The following is a 27,331-nucleotide window of genomic DNA, read 5'->3' as shown; positions in this document are numbered from 1 at the left end:
GACTAACATGTCCGAACATATCTAATCTTCGACTTACGATCAAATAACGCGATTAAAAAATGTACGAAAAGGTGTGGTGTCTCATTGATAAAATTTATTAACACATTGTTATCGCACGGTCGATGTGTGATATATAAACTGTTTTCTGATCGACACCTAAAGAAAATACACAGTCTTTTATTTCCGCTACTCTGTTACGTTGTATTAAATTTAAACATCTACACGTGCAAAAGCCGCACGTCCATACAAAATCAAGCAGTTGGTTTTATGTTTAACAATAAAAGAATTAGGTCTTATAGAGATTATCTCACTTTTGCGTAGAACTGTTTATAAAACTGATACAATGAATACATCTAAATCATATCGGAAGACATAATAAGATAAAAGGGTCGAAGTGTGGTTTCCGATAACGCTCTTCCTGAAACCGTTCGAGGATCAATATAAGGCAACGAATTCACAATGTATCGATAATACTCGATTATAGATCATTATTATTCGATCAAGATGATTATTAAGCTGTCAGGTTGATCGTCCCTGACCAATGAAATCGTGTTAATCGTTAGAACCTCTAAAACGATTCTAGCAGGCGCCATGTGATTTGTTAAAACAATTTGAACGTTGTTCTTGGCGCCGTAAGCTGGTCTTATCTGGATTCGAGAGACGCTGTTAAATACATCGAACATCGCTTATTCAGACGACGTTCTCCTTCGTACAAACGAGATCCACAACTTGCAACAAAGCCGTTCCGACAAGGCAAGAGATGCAACTATTGTTGTGCACAAAGGAGGTCGCTGGAATAATATGTAAGCAAAGAGATTTGTAGTCTGCGTAGGTGATTTCGGTGGAAATTCGGTCTGAAATGCAGAAACAACTTTACTCGAATGTAAAATAACAAAGAATTCTTTAATCGATAATCTAGGATTTTCATTAGAGGCACGACTGTCAATTATCGATGCAGTATTGATTTTTAAGGATATGTCGATCAAGTCAATAAAAAAAAGTTATTGAGTTTTATTGTAGCAGAATGCAATTAACTTATCATTTGTATATTATACAAATATGAATATAATGTATATGTGTATATACATATTGTATTTTTCAATCAATTTATATTTTATTGATTTCGATCTGCAATTATTATATTCCACATTTTATAATTCTTTGTCAAATTCTAACTATAGATCGTTACTTATGACTTGTAGTTTCTATCGTTACTTAATCGTTATGTAATTCTTGATAAAACAAATTTCAATAAAAAATAAGCCACACCAGTGAATTTTTGCATAGTAAATTTTTCAGTTTACAAATTTATAAGTTTAAAGATTTGAAAAATTTGAGAATTTGAAGATTTATGTAATTAGAAACATGATTATTTCAAAATTTGGGAGATTGATAATTCGGAAACATAGGAGTTCATTAATCTTCAAATTTCGAAGTTTAGGGATTTCTAAAGTGAGTATCATTTTTAAATAAAGATACAAATTTTTCAGCTTCGGTTGTTTTAGAATTTCGAGACTTCCGGATTTAGTCATACCAGGTTAAGGGATTTTAGAATTTAAATATTTAAAAATTTGGAAATGTCGAAAATCATATATTTAGAAATTTGAAAATTTGTAGATTAGGTAATTTAGGAATTTACGAATTTAGAAATTGGAAAGTTTATAGATTAGGTAATGAAGAATACGCATTTAGAAATTAGAAAATTTGTAGATTAAATAACTTAACAATTAACGAATTCAGAGATGTGAAAATTTGCAGATTTAAGAATTTACAAATTGGTAAGTTTGTAGATTAAGTAATTTAGAAATCGGGCAATTTACAAATTTATAATTTTGAAAGTTTGTAAACTAAATAGTTTAGGAACTACGGAAATTTGGAAATTCAGATATTTTGTGATATGAAAATTCTTTCAAGGATATGGGAATATTACCACTTCAATCTCTTCCGCCTCTCTTCCCTTTATACTCATTAGTATCTTGACGATGATATCAATATGATAAAATGTCAATAACATTTCGATATTGTCGGCTTTTATCAATGGTTTTATCGATGATCGCACTTAACTTCGACGTTCAACTTATAATTTTTACCGACGCATGCTCAATAATTTTACACGCCATTCACCGTAACTCAAATACATATTTCATAATATCTTCATGTGATTTACACTTCAATTCAAAAACATATTTAAAAATTAGGTAATCAGTAATAAAAATAATAGACAATATAAAAAGAAATTGAATTGATAACAGACCAATGAAATCTTCTGCAAATAACAAAAAGAAACCTTGAAGATTACAAGTGACTGAATCTAAAAACAACCATTATTTGCTCCTCAATAAAACTCATTTTCTTGACTTTACTCTTCTTTACAAAATATCTTGTGTGTTCAGCAGGTGTCAAAGGAGTGTTATATACGATCTTAATTTTGTACGACAAATTAGACAAATAGAAGATCATATGTATGATTGTATTTGCGAAACTTGTTAACTGCTTAATCAGAGAAAAACTACAAACCGAGTTTTGCATACTGTAGGATGTAATTCGCTAAACTGTGAATTTAAGGGTTATTTAATTAACAATGAAATTACATTATTATGTAAAGAAAATGGTAAATAAACTTAAGGTAGCCATTAAAAGGAACAGTTAGACGATACTAAGTGTTTATCGGTATTATTGATTAACGTCTTCTTCTAACTCATGGAAGATGGTTCAACATGAATCATGGAGGATGAGTTTCCATTCAAGCCTACAATTATACATTGTACGTTCAATAAGACGTTTTTTACTTATTATCACAATTAAATTAAATTACTAATATTTATTTCAAAAATTTCTGAATTATTTTCAACTGTTATTTATAATATAAACAAAGATTAAATTATGAATGATAATATTTATTATGAATCTTTACAGTCTGTACAAATATTTTTTCTCGTCGAAAGTGTGTTGTATACAAATTTTGTGCAAATACTGCGCTTACAAATAGTCTTATATTTATTACCGCTATATACAGAAACAAGCGAAATTGATAGCAACTTTCAGAATAAAAGAAGTATCCATGAACGCTAAGATCACATTGAATACTGATTGCACAATAACTTCCGTGTTTTTTTGAGAATAAAAAAGATAAACTGTTACATTATAGCTACTGAATAGAAACATATGTACATTTTTTGCTGCAGTACTAATAACAATCATCAACAACCGTGCATCATAAGTGTGAACGCCTTCGGTTTCTCGTATGAGGTCATACATTCTTATTTTATACGCATTAAAACAGGTGAAACAAAGTCTGTGGCGAAACTCAGGAAATAATATGGCAGTTTAACTATACGGTTAAAGGTAATAATAATTTATGTCATTTTGTATCAAAAAGAAATCGTCAATACTGAATGGATTTCTAATTTAGTAGCAAACAAAATTTTAAATTACGTAATAAAAATCTAACGAAAATGGACAATTTTTTGAAATTTTTTAAACATTACGTGACAGTCCATGTTACTTCCTCTATGTTCTTGACCGCAAAATAAGAGATACTAATGAGATACGAAATTTTTATTAACTACAAACACAAGTACATTGTTACAACCTGCGTGACATTTAATACGAACTGTCTACGACAACTACGAAGTTTGTCTAATTATGTAGATTAAGCACAATTGCTAGAATTATCATATGATGTTCTTTCTACAATATGAAGTAAGCATCTGCGCCTTAATTGATTAAATTTTATTTTATTGTCTGCACGACTGGAGTATTTAAAATTTAAGACCTAATTCAGCAATTATAAAATCATGAAATTAACTGAGACAACAATAATTTAAATTTAGTTTTATATTCTGTATTAATTTGATTCTTTCAATTTTTCGTTACACTTTTATATGTTTTATTTTCTAGTGTACAAAATTGCTTTATCTGAAAACTGATACATTTAACGCCAATGCAAATATCATTAAATAATTTCGTAGATTTGGGTCACGATGTAACCTGAACAATCGAGGAAGATCACGCTATTTTCTTTTGTTTCGTAATACGGTATTAATTACTTCGTAATTTTTCGTGTTCATAAAATAGATATCATATTTTCTAGACAGTAAAGTTTAACCGAGTACACTTTAACAGACAGTTTATCTTATCTGGTTCTAAATAATTTACATTGGTTCATAAAATGTATTCTTTTATTTATCTACAGTCTGTATCGTTCGATTGAGGAAAAAAAGAAAGAGGTCATGCAAATTTGCAATACACAAAACATTTCAATATTTTGTATCGACAATATAAGAAGTAAATTAAGTATAATTGAATGAAGTGAATCCGTAATTAAATTATATACGAGAATCTGTAATTCAATACCAAATATTATTGTACAAATTATTCTTAAACTTTTATTTATAAAAAATAATATTTTCATATTTCATTGTACTTAGTAACTTTGCCTTAATCCTAAATGATTAATTGAACTAGGAATTTAATAAGTTAAGCAGCACATTTTAAATAAAATCATATTTATTACAACATTTCAATCTTTTGCACCTTTTTTGTAACTATATGAAAGAGAGGCCAATAATAAGATAAAAAGGTATTTGTACATACAAGGCATGATACATGTAATATATGAAAAAGCAATGTACAATTGCCTCAATTGCACATCCGTTGGTTCAAAACCTATACTCACAATACAGAAATCATGTACACGCGCCTTATAATGGAAAACAGTCTTCAATATTAATTTCCATTCTTTCAGTTATACCCTAATTATCTCAACGTAAGAATTATTCACACTGAGCCTTACATACAATATACTGTACATATGTACACAGATTCCTGTGCAAAGTGTAGATAAAGTAAAAATTTCACTAATGATACTTTATGCTTCAAGAGCAACAGCTTCTTGTGTCTTCTCTTTTGTACGTTCTGAAAACACAAATAATTGTTTGATTAAAATTTTGCATACAATTTACTTTTTTTCATCTTTTGATCTCTTGATATCCTAATAATATACCTTTCTTCTTTTCTGGCAATTCTTCTGGTACATCTGGTAAAATTACATCCTGTGGTATTTCAGGTGCCTTTTCTTTAACTTCCGCTGCTAGAAGAGCATCCAGCTCTGCTTCGACTTCTCCTTCGTCTTCCTCTGTGAGTTCTCCAGCTAAGACTTCGTCAATTTCTTTTTGTTTTTCAATGCCTTCTCTAGTCTCATCCATAACTTTCTCGATTTCATCAATAGATAACAAGTCCTGAAGCTTCTTCAATGCTGCATTGCCTACTTTCAAACCATCAATGACTTTCAACTCTACTTGTGCAAATTCTATGTCGTGTACCATACGCTCCAAATTTTCCAGTTGTCCATCAGTCTTTGATAATACCTGTTCTTGAAACTTTTTCTTCCGTAAAAGAAGCAAGGCACGGCTACACACAAATTCATTACAATTATTCAACGTACTGCAAACACTTGCATAAAAATTTTAATATAAAGAGTGCATACTCACTCTTTCTGCCCATTCTGTACAAGTTTCTTTGCAAGTAACCGTTCTTTCTCAAGACTTTGTTCAATTCTTCGTTGATATTGCTTGATCTTATCCCTAGTTTGTTTTAATTGCTATCAAAAACAAATGAATAATACTTCAACTAGTAGTTAGAATAAGAGCTTTTGAGGTTAGAAAATGCGTGCAATAACGTACCAAGATAGCCTTATCTTGTTCCGTAACACGACTAGGTGGTTTTTTCTTCGCAAAAAAAATACCCATTTCGTTTCAAATAATAGACAAGATTACTAACTAAACTGTCATGCAACGCGTAAATAAAAATTCATATCACTTTTGACAGATACACTTGAGAGAATGATAACCGAACGCATTCTGGATAGCGCCATGTTCTTTAATCGACCTATCGATAATCGTAGTCTCGTTTAAAGTATAAAATACAGCGCGAAAGATGGTATAAGCTTAATTTAATTATATGTTTATGATTATTAATATAAGAATTTGTATCGCAAAATCGATTAATAACTAATTTCAATTTAACAACAGATTATAAGTGTATTACAATTTTTTATAGAATGGAAAATGGAGGACGTAGTAGAATTTCTAGGGGGGGCCATGCGTGTGAAAGAAGATACAGCACCGCTCGTTTTTGCGCTCGTAGAAATTAAAAAAATTGGATATTTACAAATAAAGAAATATTCAGATTTAAAATTTTGGAAATTTAAGAACTTGAAAATTTAGGGATTTGAAAACTTAAAAATTGAGGGGTTAAAAATTGTAGGGCAGTAAAACCATTTTTTATACGTAAACTAAAAATAGCTAAAAAGAGTAACAAATTATTAGCTAACAAATTTATTTGATACTTTTGAATTATGAACTTAAACATTAAATATTCAAAATAAATATTTTATTTTGCAAACATAATTGAGCTATAAAGAGGAGTAATACGTGTTCTTAAAGGTGGTAGAAAAATGGGAAAAGAAGAAACAACAAAGACGTTAGATTGAATTGAACAATGTCCATTATATTATATATTTTATTCCCACATACACACGGCACGTTGTGAACCTTTTCTTAAATATTAATAATATTATCATAATAATAATAATAATAATCATCATCATTCTCATTATCATCGCAATGATAATAATTTTAATAATAATAAGTAAACAATAATAAACATAATAATGTGAATTCATGAGATATATTTATATTTATGTATATATATTTATAATAAATCATATAGTAATAATCATCGTATTATAATATATATTTATATGTACAGAGGGGTACAATATTGTTATTCTTTATTAGTTTAATATTTATAATCGCAATATTATATTTATTTCTGTCTGTATACATACACAATGAATTAGATTATCGGCCCTTTCTTACGCCACACACACGCGGCGGATAAATTCTCTCACTTTCTATCTTTTGTTTCGCTTGTTTATTAATTTTTTTTCTTTGTTTTTCCTTTTTTAATCATTTTGTTATCTCCTGCCCTCGGGTTTTGACTCAAGGACCGCAATTTCGTCCTTCGACGGCGCATTTGTCACTACGCTCGAACATATTCGCGGAAGAAAAGAGCCACGATTTTCATATCCTTCATTCATCTCTCTCTCATTTTTTTTTGTTTCTTTTCTCACTTTTTTGTTAATTACCTCCGTCGAGAAAGGCGTCGTCGAGTTAATTCGTAATCGTCGAACAATCTCGAATACGCAATCGACTATACATTTCTCTGAACGCGATCTCGGTATAATCCGCGATCGTTTTGCATTTTATCTTACAAAACATCCATTATAGTCTGGCGGCTTTTGGATAGAGAGTCGCGCGTCGCTCGCTGAGCCTAGTTGCATGAAAATTTTCCCGACAATTTCGACATCACGACTATAAGTTAAACAATTTATTGATTACACGAAAGGCAAACACATTCTCTTAATTCTCTATTCATTTGTTCATTCGTGTTTTCATTATTTCACGTCTCATCTCTTTCTGTTCGCGCGTCGCGAAACCACACGAAAACGCGCGGCTCTTTCGCCAGCAGCGCGCCTTTCATAAATATTCTGTACAACGTTATAATTATTATAAATCATCATTATATCTTATATAGAGCCTTACCGTTACATCATTATTATCGGTAGTGTAAAATTGAAACCTTTACGTACTTATGTAGATTAGACATTAACGTCTGCCGGCGATACTCGCCCGCAGTCGTTCATCTTCTCCTTCGCCTCTTTTTTTTTGTTTGTTAATAATTATTTATTTACCATTTTTTTATCTGCTCTTTTTTTCAATCGATACATAATCGTATAATTTATTATGTTGCTATACGTATTGTAGTCGTTTATACGATTAGTAAGAATATGTAAAATCGGTATCTCGTCTTAACTTCTTGGCTTTGCACGTTTAATTCAATAAATCTCGTTAAGCATCCACATAATTGTTTAATATACATAGAATTAAAAGTGGCTTATTTATTGCTTGTTATATTGCAAGTTTCCTCATTACAAGCTGTACCATACCGACGAGCTTCCGTTCGTTCTTTCACGCTTTGCCTTGCCTTGTGTGTGCCTCGCGAGGTGTCGTAAAAAATATTTTTAAAAACTTTTTCTTCGTTCCACGTGTTAAACACAAATAATCGCAACTACGTTTCGTGCTTCTCTAAAGTTCGACGATGTAAACGACGAGTTCCTTTCGAACCCCCGGAATTCGTAACACGCCGTGTAAACACTCGGTGTTCCCAGTTGTTTCTCGTGACAACAACCAAACATATTATCACAAAAGTAACGACAACAACGAATGGGAGAAAACGAGGGTCTTGGAATTCGTGAACTTTTACTCGGGTCTCATGCATACACGCAACGATTACTATGCATTTCCTTTTCAAACTTTCGAATTGCTTTCAGACTTGGTTTATAGACTTTTCGTTTGTTTCGACGCGATAAAGGTACTAACAGAAACTTTTCCGTTATTTCATTGCTAAAGGGACGAATGACGTGCTTGTATGTTTTGATAAATTTACGTGATTATTGCGAAATTAACTATTTTCGTTTATAATTAAGTCTATCATTCGATAAGAAGTTTTGGACAATAATGGACAAATCAGGTGCCCGAATTTATGGGCAAGACAGTTTTTTCTACTTTTGAGATTTTAAGTTTACAAATTTAAAAGTTTACTCAGAAATTCAGAAATTTAGGATCATTCAAGTTTTAAAATTTAGAAACTGAGAATTGTTAACTTCGAAATTTGGAAAGATGGAAATTCATGAAATTTAGAGACACACAAATTTTTATTCTAATTTCCAGATTTTTAAATTTTGCAATTTTCAAATTTAAAAAATAGGTTTTACAAATTATAAATTTATAAATACTTAAATCCGAAAATTTAGAAATTTTGTAATTGTGAAATTGTTAACTAGAAAAATTTGAAAATTTAGAAATTTACACGTTAAATTTACAAATTAATACGTTTAGAAATATTGAAAGAAAAGAATTTAAAATTTACACATTTTTTAATTTTGACTTTAAGAATATTGAAGCTTCGAAATTTATAAATTTAAAGCAAATGAAATTCAAGAATTTAGATTAACAATTTGAATTTAGTAACTTCCAAATCTTCAAGTATTCTAGTTTAAAAATTTGGAAATTTGGAATATTGTAAATTAAAAAACCTCCAAGTTTTCAAATCTGCAGAAAAATATGAAAATTAGAACTTAAAAATATGCAAACTAAAAATTTCCAAATTTCTGAACTTTCAAATTGTCAAACTTAGAAATATAGGTATATAAAGCTGCGAACTACAAACTCGTAACTAGACATTTCAAAAAATCGAAAATTATCAATAAATTTTCAAATATTTAATAAAAATTTGATTTCCATCAATGTCCGCAACTGCACGTACTGTTCTAGAACAGAATTCTAAACTACAAAACAATTTTTAGATCTGATAGATCGATATGTGGAGAATCGGAACGCAAACAAGTAAGCGAAAGAATCGTTTGTCGCTTACCTGCCACTATTAGTACGAGTTTCTCGAAGATTCACAATTTCGATGACAATTGTCGCGTTATCTGTTGACCGATATCGCCGTTCTGGGAACCGGCATTTAAACGCGTAACTACTTTTGCTTGACCGATTCTAACAAACTTACGATGGGACGGTGAATCGAACCGAAAAGCGGTTGAAAAGGATACGGAACGTTACGTAACAGTCGCTATCGAGTTTTCTTTTACGAGTTGCACGAACAGGTACCGAACATTTGCAATAAAACTGGGACGATGACATAATAGGCAGAACGAAGTATGTCACGATATCGGGGAGCATCGTGTGACCTGAACATGTGACCGTTTCATAAATTAACGCGATAAAACGAAAGTACAAATTATACGAACGTTACAAAATTTAAATTGCTCATTCGGTAATCGATTCGATTGACCCGCGTAAACTCTCACTGATACTTAACCTCTTTGACATACACTTTTAAATTTAATAAATGGCTATATCTGCGGATATTTGGAATATTAATTTCATTTAATGTATTTATTATTTTAACTGATTTCAAATAGGTAACACAAAATTTTCTTGGTATAGAGAAATCGTTTCTGAAGAGGTTAAGTGTGAAGGTCGAATGTAACATTCGTTCATCAATCTTTTTAATGGACATGGAAAACAATATTTCATCTTGCTTTCAACGAACATGAGAAAGAATGTTCTCAATGAACATGGAAACAATATTTCATTTTATTTTCAATGAACACGGAAAATCTCGTTTCGTTTTCATCGAATCGAACATGGACAAATCTGCAAGTTAAACATCGAAATGAAAAGTGTAAAAACTAACTATCGAATCGAGAATGTTACACGTTTACCGTCACTACACGATGTTTAAAGCGAAATTTCATCGAAGCTCGTGGCTATTTGACCCATATCTGCACGCAGGAAGAATATTTAACAGATTACAGTGCGTCTGCTCGTTCAAACGTGTGCACGTATAATTACATGAATATATACTTATAATAATCTTTATGGTTTGCGTGCGCTTACGTATATACTATGTATATGGTATATACATATATGTATGGGGTTATGTTCATATTTCGTAAAGCTGCAACTCGAAAAAATCGTCTGGACGTCCGTTTAGTTGGCCGATACAAATTACGAAGTTTCTATCGATCCGCGGAATATTGCACAAAATTCTTGCATTTCGAGCTGTAACAGATATTAAAAATTGATTCAGTATTGAATTCTGATTGGCATCCTTGAAGATACGATTTCTTCGAGCCGCGTTCTCGATAGAAACTCGAAGAAACGAAACGATCATCTCAAATACAGTGACGAGTTGTATTTGTAACACAGGTTAAGTTATTGCATTGTGACAAATGGGAAATGACAGAAGGACGAGATTACAATAATACTAGCCGACAATAACTGGTAATAATGATGATCCACGATAATAATATTAATAATAATAATAAACCTTACAATATAGACCAACAGAAAAGAAAAACAAAAAATATAATAATATCAATAATAATAACCATTGTAATAATGATAATAAACGAGCTCTGGTAGCCCACGTGTTCCCGTGACGCGTGAATAAAAATAAGTAGAATCTATATAGTATATTTTCTATAGTATATTCTTTATAGAATCTATAAAGATTCTAAGTAGAATTCTACAAGTTAGCTGCGATGTTTCACTTCAAATCGCGATCACGATGAATCAATTATATTACAACTGACTTGAAACTCGATCGATCGAATCGTAACCCTTGTTCGAACGCTTTTCTCTGTCCGCCATTTTGCAAGGTCATTCGTACCAGTTAAGTCTTCGAACATCGGAGATACTAACATTGGCGTAACTAGAATTTTTGTTTTGTGTAAATAAGGAATCTTTGTTAACAGGATTAACAATTTGTAGCAGATATAGGTACGGTTTCCAGAAATTTGTGAATTCAGGAATTTGGGAGGGAGGAAGGGGGTGGAAACTAAGATTACAGAAATTCTGAAGGTTTGGATATTTGAGGATTCAAAGATTTGTGAGTTTGGAAACTTAAGAGGTGTTGGGATTTAAAAATTTGGAGATTTGAAGAGGTGGGAATTTGAAAATTTAGAAATTTGAGAATGAAAATATTAGAATTTGGAAATTTCAGAATGAAAATATTTGGAATTGGGAAACTTCAGATTGAAAATATTCGGAATTTAGTAATTTCAGATTTAAAATATTGGGAATTTAGTGATTTCAGATTGAAAATATTGGGAATTTAGTAATTTCATATTGAAAATATTGGGAATTGGATAATTTCGACATGAAGATATTGGAAATTTGGTCTTTGCAAATTTAAGAAAGAAAATATTGGAAATTTGTAAATTTCAGAATGAAAATATTGGGATTTTGGAAATTTCAGAATAAAAATATTGGGAATTTAGTAATTTTAGAATGAAAATATTGGGAATTTGAAAATTTCAGATTGAAAATATTGGAACTTTGAAAGTTTGGAAATTTGAAAATCGGTAAATCTAGGAACGCCAGAATTTAGTTTCTAATGAATCAGAGTATTGATAATTTAGCAATTAGAATGTTTGGAATTTTCGAAACGTAAAAATTTAAAAATGTAGAAATTTTGGAATTCGAAAATTCGGAAACTGAAAACTTTGTGAGAATCTGGAAATTAGTTTGGAAATTGGAACCATAGAAATTAAGGTTTTGTAGCTTTTAAATTTTCAGATTTAAAAATTCTAAAATTTAGGAATTCAGATCTGAGAAATTTAGGTCTGAGGAAACTAGGACCTTTGTAACTGAAAATTCAGAATATTTCAGTATTTGTATAGATAAGGACTTAAAAATTGTTAAATTCATAAAAATTTCAAAATTTAAACTCTGTAATTTTTATACGTGGAAGTTCGAAAATGTCTGCCTAAAAAAATGTAAAAATTTTAATATTTGCGAATTCTGTATATGAAAATTTGGCAATTTTTACATTCAAAACTCTAGAAATTCGAAAATTCTGTAATTTCAAAGCATGGTACTTCAAGAACTCGCAAATTTAAAGGTTAGAAAATGGGACTTTAAAATTTTTAATTTAAAAAGATCAAAAATTTCTCATCCAAGGTGTCTTCACGCTACAAGAAGGATATTTCGAATATCTTGTCAATATCTGATCCCTAGATGAGTTACCAATCTAGGATAACTAAATAATTACACCAACGTGTATCACTGAAATTCTACCCACTCTAGAGGAAAGCGCTCAGACTTGGTTGCAGATCGCAACGACGATTTTCTCGTATGCACGAAAACGTTGTTTCGAAAAATTGTCTATCTATCTACGGACTTCTGCGAGTTCATTTCACTCACTCCCTCTCTTTCTCTCTTTCATGCTCTTTTACTCTCAATTACTCTCTTTCGACCCATTCACATGGCGCGCAGAGCGACGGGGGTTGTTTAATTATTTTTCCTTTCTTTTGTTTAATATCGTGGCACCGTGGCCGCGTTTCCTCTGTTCGCATAAGATAGAACGCATCGTCGCGTGTTCCTGTCAGCTTTCATTTGAGGAAACCAAAACGAAATGCGCAGATTCGTGTCGCACAGCGAATATACGCTAAACTAGCCGTTCTAGGAAACATATCAGCAGTCAAGAAATAGAGGGTGCGTAGAAAGTTATCGAAGGATCGATATCGACGAATCCGTGAGACGAAAGTGAAATTGACTTCTTTTGTTTTAATCCCCTCTTTCTGTCTCTCTCGATCGTTCTGTTTCATTTGTGTACGTATACCGATGTGTATGTTCCTGTACTTTTATTCGGACGAGTTCGTTCGGTGTGAAGTGTACTTACAATTGTTTCGAACAGTACCGTTCTCGTTGTATCGTAAGAAAACCTATGATAGAGAAATGTATTTCCATGTGTACATGTGTGTGTGTATACACGCGCGTGCATGTATTTAAGAGAAATAGTCGTGAAATGCGATAGAATTAAACACGATGATCGTAAAATCTAAAGTTTCAATCGATTGGGCCACTCTATTCCGTTCCGAATATGGAACTTTTATCGTTAATACTAATACAGACTGAACGCGAAACATTGTTCTAAAATGATGAACGAGACCGTGTACGCGACTATTGCTGTTGGATCCAAGCGTAAAACGTATTGAACTTTCGTGCGAATATAACGGTTATGTTCATTTATCCTTTTATTGTGGTGTTACATCTCTGGTGCGTGTGAACAGTTCAAACGCGCTTGATTATGTCGAGTTATCGCTTACGGCTCATTGTTAAATTATTACTCGATATTGCTTTATTCTTTACGAAATATCGTAGGATCAAACGACGCCGCGATACATCGCAATTCTCGCGTTAAACAAGAAATTTCGAATCAATATTTTTATCCTCTGGTAACCGTTGAAACTCGCTGCTTCCGTGACAACGGCAATAGGAGCAAAAAGAAATAATTATGAATCAATGTTCTTGCAGCTGATAACATTTAAGTATCAGAAAGTGGCTACCTCACTGCACTCGTGTCTCTTTGTATACTTATATATTATTTTATCAATGGTGATCTGTTTTGTTCGTGTGACTCTAATCTCATTTCACCGTTCAATCACGGAATGACAATAATCGATTTACTCACTTGATTAACATCTTCCTCGCACTCTCTTTACAATATGACCTCCATTTCCTTTCTCCTATTCACTCCGCGCAGTATTAATATATGTATATATATACATATACATATATGTATATATATACCTTTTCTCGGTTATCGTAATTATTACTTATTACTTATACGCGTGTATATTTATATTTATATTCATATTTATATTTATATCTATATTTATATTTGTGTATACATATATATATACACAAGTGTAGGTGTCTGTACGTGTGTTCATCATAAGTGTACAATGTGGAAGTGTGAGCATGTAAATTGCGCGACGAGTGATCGAGCTCGGTCGATGAGCAAGCGACGCTTTCGAAAAATTGTTTATTTAATTCCCCTTATTGTTTTGCGTTCGATTTGAAACAGTTCGATTCGGGGAGAAAAAATTCCCTCTCGTAAAAAATGAAACAGCATCGCAAAAGAAGGAAAAGAAGACTGGACTGCATCGCACAACGAGCTCGTCCCAATCGCGTGTTACCTTTTTTTCCCTTCTTTCTTCGCGTATATCTATCAACCCTTGTTCTACCCTCACCCACCCCGGTTTGCAACCCCTCCCTGCCCCTCTCCTGTACGACTTTTTTGCGATCTATGGTGATCATCGAAAAATTGTTCAGTACAATAGTATATTAGCTTTTAAAACATCAATAACTATATATACATACAAATGCATAAAACAATGTCTCAATATATTTGTTCATCTTCCATAATCCTCGTATTTTTTATTTTGTCTGTTTGTTGTCTTAATCAATTAATTATATATATCTGTATAGTTGTAATATATTTCTTACTTTTTTTGTTTAATTATTCAATATGTATATTTATATTTCTATATATACTTATTTATATATTTATGTGCAATAAATATATAAATATATATATACATGTACTAGATGTAGATATAGACGTAATATTTCAATATTAATGTATTTTATATTTATAAATATAAACGCGTGGACTGCACTCGCATATATTTTGTTTGCTCTTGTCCCTTTTTTCATCCTATATAGTTTCGCGACACCCCCTATCTTTTCTTCTCTATTTTGTTCTTTTTTCGCGTTAGCTCACTTGTATATTGATCGCAGTTTCCTCTTATTTTGTTTGTTTTCTTTTAATTAATAATTGATCGTAGATCTCTTTCGAATATATATTTATATATTTATATATAACTCTCTTTCAGAGGATTTTCCTGGCTGAAAGTCGCCCGGGTTTCCGTCAAATTTTATAGTGAAACGTATATCCTACATAGTGAAATGTCAAATGATATCCAAAGAATAAATGACTGTAAAATATTGCGTATCACATTATTATTATTCACTCAATAACAAACTTGCAAAATTTACCGAACGAAACTAGTTTTGACTTTTAATAATTAAAAGAGGAATAAAATAAATATGGCCAGAAACCCAGAATCCTTTCAGCAACCTCTTTCACCCTAACTGCGAAAAGTTATAACTTATATACTTTTAAAACTTTGTCTTTACCGTTCCTATTTTTTGCGTATGTTTCCTATTTTGCTGTTTTGCTGCGATCTCGCGCGTCAGCGTCCCTTAATCCTACGTACGACGAATTTCATTATTACATTACGTTCTTTGAGCTGGTGTTACATACTCGCCTCGCCTGTGTTTCCCGGCTATATCTCCTCATTCGCATTAAGTTCAACTCTCCATTTATTTGAATAATTAACGCGGCTTCGAAGCGCTTGTCACGGCTATTTAGCGCTTGTTTAACCCGTTCGTTTCTCGCCGAATGTACTAACGTAACGGAAATGTAAAGTAACAGAAATTGTTCGCGAAGCTATCAATACGTTTAGCTACTCTAAAAAATTTGTATTATAAAATTCACACAATTGTGAAATTAAAACCTGAATTTCTACATTAAAATAAAATTTCTTGCGTTTGTGTGGCATCGGCTTATGTGGAACGATCAACCAATAGTAATGTAATCCTTCGGACGATCTAATCTTGCTCCTTTCTGTTACCCGAATTGTTCTCCTATGTATCAACCTTTGGTCCGATACGTACACAACTTCTTTTTTACACTCGTTTATCGTTAATCCTGGGGCGTAACGAAGCAGCTACCATTTTGTTTCGCTTGCAAGAAATCGGTATTGCAGCGTCAGAAACACACGCGACCGCAGTTCCTTTCACCATTTTCTCCCTCATCCGGGGTTGGTGATACTTCACGGTTTGTTTCTCTCTTTTCTTTTCTTCTATTTTTCATTTATCTTTCAGAACGAACGAGATCACTCGTTGTGCGCATACGCGTCACCAACTTAAAAATACGTAGTTTATTTGCGCTATAGTTTACTCGTTATATATTATCGTTATTTTCTTTTGTTCTTCGATCATTATTTGCCATTTTAATCCTTTATGGTCACGACGATGTATTGCTAACGTTCGTAAGAATTGACTCGTTTATTTATTCGGTTTCATTCGTTCATTTCTTCTTCGGTGCTATATTTTTTTTTTGAACTTTTTGTTTTTTCTTTTCAATTTTGCGTGCACGCACACCCGCCCACAGGAAAACAAAATGGCCGCCGTTCGACGTGACACGCGTCCCAATTTAAGGTCATCTTTAGTTTTTGTTTGTTTGTTTGTTTACCCTGTTGTTGAATACAATAATAACCGTACTAGAATTGTCGCACGTGTATCCGTCGTTTCGTAATTATAATTAATCGCTCGTTGACTCTCACTTGGCGAATCCGATAACAGTGATTATAATCAGTATCGCACGGAACAGGCTTGATCAGCGACATTAACAAAATTTACGAATCAATACGCGAAATTGGTTACGCGCGTCGACGGTTTTCTCTTCGTCCAGAATCAGGGAGGTCCCAAACTTCGGTGATGCCCTTCGAGCCTCTAAATCGAACCTGCCCTTCGAGGGCTACAAAGTCTAATAAAATATTTAACACATCCAAGCGAAAGAGCAACGAATCACACCTCCCTGTTTCCCGTACGCTAATTAAACATCGCGGTTCGCTAAAACCTAAACCAATCACAAATAATCAATCTCGCCGTTAGCTCGTCCAATTAACGGATACTCGAAGCGCGAAAGAACGCAAGAATTTGGTGTCCAGTCGTTCCGCGATTAAGGCTACGTTTACACGATATAATGTTTTTCTCACGTCTACGTCTTTCCTCGCTAGCCCCATTTAAACTTAACATTGTATTTGTTTTGTCGCGAATGGCGTTTTTCAAGATGACCGTGTTTAGTAAATTCTAAATGTGTTTTAAATAACTCTCTCGCACACACGTGTCTCTCTCCCTCCCGTTCTCGCACACAGACTCGCACAATCTCGCTTCGTGTCGGAGTATCGTTCCATTTTGCAAAACATGCTCCTCTCGTTTCCGCTTTTACTCACGCACTGGCGCATTAAATTGGCGATACGCGATCTCGCCGTTAACTAACGCTCTGTACATATGCGGACGCACGGTATAATAATTGCATACACGTGTGTATATGTATGTATATATATATATATATACTTTTTCTTATTCCATTAATGCATCTTGTTTCGCGTAACTCCATGGTGTACCTATGGTTCCTCTCAGTCGCGGTTACGTGTACGTGTGTGAATGTGTGTGTGTGTGTTTGTCCTTGTTTGTGTTATGTGTTTAAAAAGCCGCCGACGCGTGTGAAAGCGTGTGATCGTTTAGTGTCTAAAACGCGTGAGAATGTACTATGTACACGTTGCACGTGTACGTGCGTGTGTTTCGTGATTGTATAACGGTGGTGAATGTGTTTGTGTACGAAATGCGTGTCGATGAACGTTGTTCATGTGTCCCTCCTCTATAGGATCATGTATATATGCCGTTATGGTAAATCAATGATACAATAATTCGTGTACGGGTAATATGTATGTATGTATGTACCGAGGTTAATACAAGTAATCGATTGGACAGCTATACAATAGCCGATTAAATTCAACGGTCATCGTTTCGGCATCGAACGAGGCCAGACTTTCGACGATAAAACGCTCGAGACACTTGCTCGATCCCCGTCTCGCGACCCTGTGAATCTAATTAAAAATCTCTCCTTCCTCGCCTCTCATCGATACGTATCGTCTCGAAAGCGGATCGCAAACAGACCTTCACAGCTTCGAATCCGTTTGATCTGGTCTCGCGTGTTTCTATTCGTTCCTCATGCGACGAGTAATGCAAACAGCTTCACTCCATCCGTTCGACACGCGTCTGTCTGCGTCTACGGCGTTCGCTCTTCTTTATTCGTCTCCTCTTGTCTCTCCCTCGTTGCACACCCAGGAAAAGGGGAAAAGTACTTCGACGATGCCGGGGCGAGAGAGAAGTGCCATTCCGGCATTCAGTCGGCAAAGAGCACGCTGACAAGTGGCGGACACGCGCGCGCAAGAAAGAAAGGAAGAAAAGAAAAAAAGGGCAAAGCCACTCTGGCATGCCTAGTGCCCTCATCGTCTTCTTCTAATCCCACCCGACCGCCCTAGCGCGACAGGTTTTCAACTTCCTATTTAGCCGACTAGCGACTCGCCATTCCCGATCTTTCTCAAAAGAAAAAATCCCTAACGCTTGTTCTCCGCTCCTACGCATGCCTACAAACTGAAAAAAGAAAGAACGCTGCGAACGCGGTGATATTCTCTTCCCGGGTGCGAACGTGTACGCGTCTAATAATAATATTTTTTATTGTTTATATTCATATTTATATTTGTATTTATATTTGCATTTATATTTATATTTATATTTATATATATTTATATATGTATATTGCGTGAATGCACGCGCGAGCTCACATCGCGCACTCACCGCTTTCCATCCGCATCTTTTTTGCTTTTATTAATCATTAGAATCCTCATAATATTTTATATATATTTATATATATATATAAATCATTTATATATATATAAATTATAATGATAACCAGTAATCATAATAATATTCGTGTGTAAGTTGGTATTCTTCCTCTGCGTTCGTCTGTCTTAAATACTAAAGATCATACGTTATCGTCTAATATTTTATCAATTATTTATATATATATATATATATATTTATATATATATATATTTATATTTTATATATAATATTTTTATATTCTAGACTTAGTCGCTTAATTATTTAGCAATTAATAATATTAATTTAATTCATTATTATTAGATTATTCTTTATTAATGTCGGAGAATGGGCATCAATACGCAGTTTCGGCCGTATCTAGCTGTACGCAGCTTCTGCCCTTCGCATTTCTCTTACATTCTCTCATTTTCCTCCATTCCGTTTAACCCGCAAAATTTCTGGACGCGTATCGGATGTACAATTTTTAATTTCTTCATTTTTTTTACCCATCTTCTATTTGTGCTTCCCTATTCTTTTTTATTCGGATTTCCCTGTTAGAATGCTTTCATCTTTGATTTTCCCTTTAAACGGTTCAAAGATCGTGTTAATTTTTCTTGATTATATCGTTGATTATATGACCGGTTCGCATCCGTAAGCTCGTAGCCTCTACTGATGAAACCCGTTATTCTTCTACCTAAACACGATCCATTCGCTTATTATTGATGATGGTAAGATACGCGATGGTCATCCTCTTCTGTCCAGAGATTGTTCATCGTGCAAAATTTGTCCAAGGCATATGCATCCTTCATTGTACCGTCAGTCGACCGTGCTGCGTTCTGCCCTCTCGTCCATCCTAATGGAAAAAAATCGTGCTCTGTTAACGATGTGTTACAACACGATATCCCAGAAAAGCCATGATCGTGAAAATAGCGCAAGCAGATCGTGTTACTGTTGGAGTGCTTGGACGTGAACGGCAAGCAAAAGAATAAGATCCTTTCGTGATACGTTCAATTTTCTTTAAATCGTTAATCTTCTTTGAAAAAACAGAAAGATAAATTCGTTCGTATCACGAAAGTTTCTCGACGTTCCAATATTTCATTCGTATTTATTGATCGTTAAAGTTAACTGATAGTTATACCACATGGCACGTTAGCAAATTGAAACTAACAAATGTGAACTGATGGAAAATATGTTTGAATGTGTTTGCGTTGCTACGAAGTGAAATGAAAGATTTTTCGTTACCGTATTCGCAAGATAATGCGCTAAAATTTGAAAGGAGAAAAACAACAGGAAACATTATATCAATTTTTCGCTGCTGTTGAATGAAGTCACATGAGAGAAGCGATGAAAGTGCTCGTTAAAGTTACGCGTTATTCGATTATACTTTGCAACAGTTCGAGTTTACTATAGTAAAGATCGGTTGATTTGCATCGAATATAAGCATTCTTTAAAATCAGGTAACACGAGATATTTGATATAATGATAGTAAATTTGAAATAGGAAGTAAGAGGACGTGACTACGTACCTGTTATTAGGTCTTAACAAGGCTCAATGGTAGCCATTAGTGAATGCCGCTGGTATTAGAGGACCCTAAAACACGAGGTCAGAGATTTTATCCAAGATCCTTGTGTCAAGATCTCGTTTAAATAATAAAAGGTAAACTATTGAATATTCTACGTTGATTTTCCAATAACGATTAAACTACGTGCAATTGCGATACTTGATCCTGGATATTAGCATCGTTGGATATTAAAATTCCGTAAGTATCAGAAAGGAAGATATAGAAAGAGAAAAAGAACAAAAAAAACGAAATGCAAAGTTAATAAATGTATATCTGCAAACTGAGAAGCTCAGCGTTCAGAGCTGTTTTGCGATCGAAGCTGGTAGCAACATAAGTTAGAAACTGTAAGAAAATAAAACTTGCATCATACTCTCGAATCTCTCGACTCCTTTTCCTTTTTGTTTTCAATCTCATTTCAGTATTTTCTCCGGGTTACATTTAATGGTTGGAAAAAGTATCACACACAAGTTTAATTCGATGCTGTTAGTACGGTTAGCTGTTGGAAAAGTACTTCGTTCGATCTGGCTCCCTCGACGAACGAAAAGTTTAATTAAAATCTTTAATTCTGTTCCATTGTGGAAGCAAATGAAAGTGTTCAACGGATATCAAGTAACAGAATCGACTACTGCAAAATGGTAATTTTTATTTCCCTTTCAGGATCTCGTGTCTTATTTGCTGTTCGTCGTATTTTCAAACAGTAGAAGTTTCCTTTAGTTTCAGGATATTAATTATAATTATCGGAAAATGTTTCTGGTGAATTCGTAATCTACTATAATTAGAGAGTGCTCGGAAATATTTTTACCAAATTTTCATTATTTTATTTTTACTGGAACAACATAATTACAAAGAAAGGGGTTAAAATAATTAGATGGTACAAATAATTATGAATTATTTGAAAGAAGTAACAATTCCGTTCTGAACACTCTCTTGAATTACAAATTCAAATGGATTATTTTTACACTTTCTACTAGGGGAATTAAATTTCAAGTGGTACAAGTCAACCATTGCTCAGCCTGTTCGATACGTAGCATTCAAAAATATGACATGTAATTTCAGAATTTATTCTTTAAATACTTTACCTAATACTTATATCGGATGCTTATTAATTGAATTTTTGATGCCAGCGTTAATTCATTTATTAATTAATTTTTGCTGCCAACACTTTTTGATCTAGTTAATCATTCGTTTATTTTCTACTGAGTATAGACGTTTATAGAAGAATACTTCTTCTCTAGAATTTTGGGGAAAAAGTGGGTTAACACTGCCACTTTTATGCTTGGTGTCATTAATATTCCGCACATGCAGTGTTTATAAGTTTAAAAATTTCTAAGTGTCTCGAATTTTATAATATTAACGTTTAAAAGTTTCGAACAGAAAATACTATTACTTTCTTGTTGAGTGTATCCAAGATTGTTTAGAGATTAACTTTCTTCTTTCAAATGGAAATATCCGTATATTTATCTTCACAGATTCTTATTTTATGGGAAGAAAGAAGAAATTTTGTTCTATAGTCCATGAAAAATTATCTCAAGACAAAGTTATACTATTTCATAAAGAACATGCAAAGGTGTAAATCATATTCTCTTAAGGTACTTTTATGAAATCTCAAAATTATTAATATTATTTAAAACAAAACGATGTAGTTTTCTTTATGTGAGGTAGGCATATTGTATTTATAGATACACATGACAGACGAAATATGTTTTCATTTTATTTTCCCAAAACCACAACGAATCTGAAACTTGTAAATATGGGATAGTCTTTTTAATTAAAAGATATATAAAGTAACAACGAATAATGGCGCTGCAATGTAAAAGGCAGAGAGTTGTAATCTTAAAAATTGTGCTTAGAATTACAAACTATTTGTACTTGATTTTCATGATTATGATAATACATGTTACGTCAAGAGATTGAAATGTGATTTTTATGTCGCAGCGCCGCCATTACAGTGGTCAAATGCAGAAACTTTCGCTCTAATGTAGGACTACCGCCATCATGGAAGCTTCCAGGATTATGTACACAACCTTGTTGAAAACATAATCGTCTATAAACGTCTGTACGTCTATACAAATCTATGCAATTTTCGTTATTCTTTTCTAATTTTGTTATTTTCGTATTCCTTATTAGAATAATGAATTTATAAAACAAATAAATTATAATCTCCTTAATCTTTCGTAACTTCTTTCTGTAATAAACTTGATACAGAAGTGCACATATAAGTGTTTTAAATGCTCGTCATTATCCCCACCAAATCTTGAAAATAGAATCTGGGAATAAGTGTTGAACCTCACGTTTAACATATCGTAACCCCCTCACTCTTTTCAATCATCTCTCTGCTTAAGTGTCCATCGTACTGCGAACGCTTAATTGTGCACTTCAATACGATTCATTTTTGCACAGCACGTAGTTCCATATAGAAATCGACATCAAAGACCAAACCCTTTATGCCCGAATTTACTGTTCAAGTAAATAGCCAATGGGGGACTCGTACCACTCGTATTTATTGTCTGGAAGAGCGTATCGCTCGACGAGCCTGCTGGGCCAATGTTGCGAAACGGACCAGGTTATTCTGCACATGCGTAACCGTAATAGCCAATTGTAGCTTCGTGCCACGCGACCAAGGGAGCGCGAAATTCAAACTGAACCAACTGTGTTTCAAAATTCTGGTTAATATTAATAAATAATATTAGTAAATTACCTTTTTATTTAATAAATAATAGGTAATAATAATATTATTTAATAAGTAACAAGGTAATAATAATAATGTACATTTCAATCCTTTACGGCCGACAGAATCGTACCTGAATAAATAACGAACGTAAAAGAAACCAAAAGAGCTCAGAAATAAAAGTAGTAAGAATGTTTTTCATTCAAGAAACGAAAATAGTGAGAATGACGCAAAGTTCAAAAAGGGACATTAATTAATATAAATTATATTTGGCGAGTGTTGCTAATAACGATATATCGTTTCGCGCATAGAGATTAAAATCAGAAAAACTCTTCAAGCTCTTCAACTTCAACTCTTCTATATCTTTCTACCTTAACAGTTTATTTTTGCGGTACATGCGTGAATAAAGTCGGGCCGTTTCACAACACTGTTGGACGTACCAGGGCGTGAAGGGGGATCGTAGAATGGACTTACGGGACTGTAGTTGAGCGGGGCACGGGACACGGCGATCGCAGGGAACGCGGTCGTAGGGGGCTGCGGGCTAGCTGCGGCCTGGACGTAGCTGGCGACTGCGGAATCAGCGGCTGCGGCTGCTGCTGCGGCTGCGGCACTTGAACTATACATGTCGATGGGGCCCGGCGAGTTGGCCGCAGGAAAAGATCGGCCCTGAGGCCCACCGTGGCCGCCGGCCGCGTGCGGCGACGCCGGCGGAAATCCGGCCTGCGCTGCGGCCGCCTGGTAGTTGTTCATCACTGCAACGAACGCGCCTTCATCTTTAGCATTCCTCGTGCGTTGCCACCCCAACGCCGGCCAAACGATTTAACACGTTGACTGTTATGGTTGTAGTATTTGTGTACGATAGGATGTTGTCATGATTTTTGCTTACGCATTCAGGATGTATCGAGGTCCGCAAAATGGACGTAACTCGTAGTCCTAGTGATCTGATAACTTATGTAATCTGTAGATTGTGGATTTCGTGGATTATATAATTAAGTCGTGTAGTTTGTGTACTGTGAACTTCATGGATTGTATGATTTGTTTAATCATGTAACTTGTAGACTGTGGATTTCATAGATCGCATGATTTAATTAAATCATTTGTAGGCTGTAGATTCACAGATTGCATTATTTATTTAATTATGTGATCTGTAAACTGTAGATTCATAGATTGCATTATTTATTTAATTATGTGATCTGTAAACTGTAGATTCATAGATCGCATTATTTATTTAATTATGTAATCTGTAAACTGTAGGTCTCATAGATTACGTAGTTAAATAAATTGCATGATTTATACACCGTCAGAGATTATATGATTTATTAAATCATGTCATCCAATTATTTATTTAATAATGTGATCTATTTAATCTATAGATTCTCATAGACTGCATAATTAAATGAATCATGAGGTCTGCATACTATAAATCTCATACATATAATTAAATAAATCATGTTAATTCATGGACTACTAATCTCGTAGTTTACATGATTTATATTCACTTTTTAGACTTCTATATGTCCATTGCAGAAACATACAAAGTATAGTAATAATTATTCAAAGTAGAATTAATTTTATTTAAGTTTGTGGGTTGTTACCTTGAATTATTGGTGTAATGAGATTTGTTTTTGTTTGTCGGATTTTGCGAATGACGTAGGTAGCAATCAACGTGTTAATTTCTTTGATATGTTGCCCTCGTTTTTTTTGAGTAGTAGGAACGTGCGGGTAACTGATCGTTTGAGTTGGGGTTGATTTGAACGAAGCAGGGTGGGTTTGAACGGATACACGTGTACGGACGCTTGGGTAGCTCCATCTTTTTAGGTTAAAGCAGAGAAAATCGGACGGATTCTAACGAATTATTGAGATACCAATCGGTTTCTTTTATAAGTTTGTAAATTTTTTAATTTGCAGAGTTGTGTATTTATACATTTGTAAATTTGTGATTTTGTGAATTTGTGAACTTGTGAATATGTGAATTTGTGAATTTATGTATTTGTGAATTTGTGAATTTGTGAATTTGTGAATTTGTGAATTTGTAAATCTGTGAATTTGTAAATCTGTAAATTTGTAAATCTGTGAATTTATAAATCTGTGAACTTGTAAATTTGTAAATTGATAAATTTGTAAAATTATACATTTGTATATTTGCATGTACATATTTGAATATTTATAAATTTGAACATTTACAAATATGTAAATTTGCAATGTTATAATTCTCGGAATTTGATATCTCAATAATTCTACTATTTGGAAATTTTGACTTCCAAAAATTTATGAATTTTATTTCAATTGTGTTTTAGAGTTCCTCATTTTGAAAATTTAAAATATTTTCAAACTGAGAAATTTAAATTAATGTTTCTAAATTAGTTTCAAAATCTTATCGTTTGTAAATTTCTAATTTCTCAAATCCTCAAATTTGAAATTTCTAAATCAGAAAATAAATGTTAAGATCATACATTTCTATATGAGAAAATTAAAAAATTTCCAAACTTGTATAAATTAAAAATATTTCTCCAATCTTGAAAATGTAAATTTGTAAATTCGAAAAAGGCATAATAAACTTTCAAATTTGATTCACACCCACCCGATTCTATCCGCCTCCATCCAGGGCAGTTGGAGCATCTTTGCCCAGGTGTTTGCCCGAATTCACCCTTATCTCAGCTACCCAATGCATTTAAACAATGCAGATTACCCGCACCTGTCTACTACCCGGATAAGAGGTAACCAAAACGGCAGAAAGTGTACCCGAACACGTTTTGCGTTAAAAATGGTGGTTTCTTCAGGGAGGTCTGCTTGACGTGTTCACGAGGGGAGGTTTTAACCGTTGGCCGGCGAAACGTTGTTTGTTTTTCGAAGATAGAAGCGATCGAACGAGACACTGTGTGAATTGATCGTGAAACGAGAATTGATCGAGTTGGAATTGGACTCGATCGGTCCGAATCGTTTTTACGACCCTGATTTCGGGGTAAAAAACAATCGAGTGGACGATTCGATGGCCGATTTCGAGATGCTTTGTCCGGACAATGCATCTCTATTTTTATCGAACACGCTGCTCGTGTTAAATGGACAGAATGCCCGAAGTTTCTGCATGAAACAATTACGAGTGTACAAGTTTAAATAACTGCGCGAAGTGTTCGGGGTCGAAACAGATTTTTATGCCGCTCTTCGGGAATTGTGTGTAGAAAAATCACCTACGATTGTATGTACAATTTGAACAGTTTTATATACAAATTAGAATAACATGTTATTCTATATAAAGTTGGGAAACAGTGTGTGTCTACGCAGAATATCGTTTTTATAATGCAGGAGAAAAGTATGTGTTAGACATTCATCAAACATTAATAAGCAGAAAGGAATGTTAGAAGGATTAAAAAGTATATTTTTAGTTGATGTTTGGCGTGTCGTAATCAAATTTTTAAACTTGTTACCACATAATTGTTTCAATCAAATGCAAAAATGATCAGCCATCGGACAAACAAGTTTTTAATTCAAACGCGTTGTGTAACTTGTATGTTCGAAAAACATGTCAACAGCATGCTAAAAACACAGTTGTCAATCGACTGATTTTGTTAATCATTCAAAACAACAAATAATTCAATTTCTTCGTTTCTACGCTTTCAAAATGTTTACAATTATCTATTTATATCGCTACGCTATCACTTACATCTGTGCTATCTTGAAACTTATTAAATCTAACTAGTTATTTGTAATATCACTAAACACTTACAATTTATTCTTACAATTTCAACAACAAACTCACGCAATTGTCACAACTAATTTTTTGCGTGTACGTATATCCGCAGCTTTAAAAATGTTTCAATGCAAGCGATGTATTTTTAATTTTTGTTATTTGTAAAAAAAATTGAAAGAAATTGGAGTTTAGTATTTACATTCATACTTTGCCCCGTGATACGTTACATCAACGAATCATTGACGCAACTAGGACTTTTACAGAGGTCCCAGAACTTTGATTGATAATGTAGAAATGTTGAGATTTGGAGTTTTTAGGAATTTAGGAATTAAGAGATTGGGAATTTTTAGATTTGAAGGTTTAAAAATTGGAAATTTTTTAATTTAGGATTTATACATTTGGGATAATTGGTAAATTGGGAAGTGAGGCATTGGAAATATGGGGAAATCGTATACAGAAATTTTTTAATTTTA

The 27,331-nt window shown here is 33.4% G+C and overlaps 2 protein-coding genes across 7 annotated transcripts in view; both read right to left on the bottom strand.

Moving 5' to 3' along the window:
* Nucleotides 1-4,491: 4,491 nt before the first annotated feature.
* On the bottom strand, nt 4,492-5,888 carry Vps20 (vacuolar protein sorting 20). Its single transcript, XM_003699517.3, has 4 exons — nt 5,685-5,888; nt 5,493-5,602; nt 5,006-5,412; nt 4,492-4,917 (listed from the first exon to the last, which is right to left on the bottom strand). Exons 1-4 carry the CDS (start codon nt 5,748-5,750, stop codon nt 4,871-4,873), a joined length of 630 nt encoding a protein of 209 aa, XP_003699565.1. The 5' UTR covers nt 5,751-5,888; the 3' UTR covers nt 4,492-4,870.
* Nucleotides 5,889-6,489: 601 nt separating this feature from the next.
* Nucleotides 6,490-27,331, bottom strand: part of Rbp6 (RNA-binding protein 6) — a 1,376,067-nt gene continuing 1,355,225 nt past the window's right edge. For all 6 annotated transcript variants that reach the window (XM_076538305.1, XM_076538303.1, XM_076538302.1 and 3 more), the window contains 3 exons: nt 23,645-23,922; nt 20,467-20,531; nt 6,490-19,794 (listed from right to left, as the gene is read on the bottom strand). In XM_076538305.1, the coding sequence (XP_076394420.1) occupies nt 20,490-20,531; nt 23,645-23,922 (320 nt within the window). In that variant the 3' untranslated portion in view covers nt 6,490-19,794; nt 20,467-20,489. The remainder of the gene's footprint in view (nt 19,795-20,466; nt 20,532-23,644; nt 23,923-27,331) is intronic.

Source organism: Megachile rotundata, chromosome 12 (genome assembly GCF_050947335.1).
Source record: "Megachile rotundata isolate GNS110a chromosome 12, iyMegRotu1, whole genome shotgun sequence".
Classification (NCBI taxonomy): domain Eukaryota; kingdom Metazoa; phylum Arthropoda; class Insecta; order Hymenoptera; family Megachilidae; genus Megachile; species Megachile rotundata.
Note: the sequence above shows the minus strand (reverse complement) of the source record. Positions and strands in the feature narration are given on the sequence as shown.

Bases quoted from the DNA above. Each gene is read 5' to 3' on its own strand.
- Vps20 (XM_003699517.3), bottom strand. From the start codon at position 5,750: ATGGGTATTTTTTTTGCGAAGAAAAAACCACCTAGTCGTGTTACGGAA. The intron at 5,413-5,492 runs GTGAGTATGCAC...ATTTGTGTGTAG, and splicing joins GTACAGAATGGGCAGAAAGA to CCGTGCCTTGCTTCTTTTAC. The intron at 4,918-5,005 runs GTATATTATTAG...TTGTGTTTTCAG, and splicing joins ATTGCCAGAAAAGAAGAAAG to AACGTACAAAAGAGAAGACA.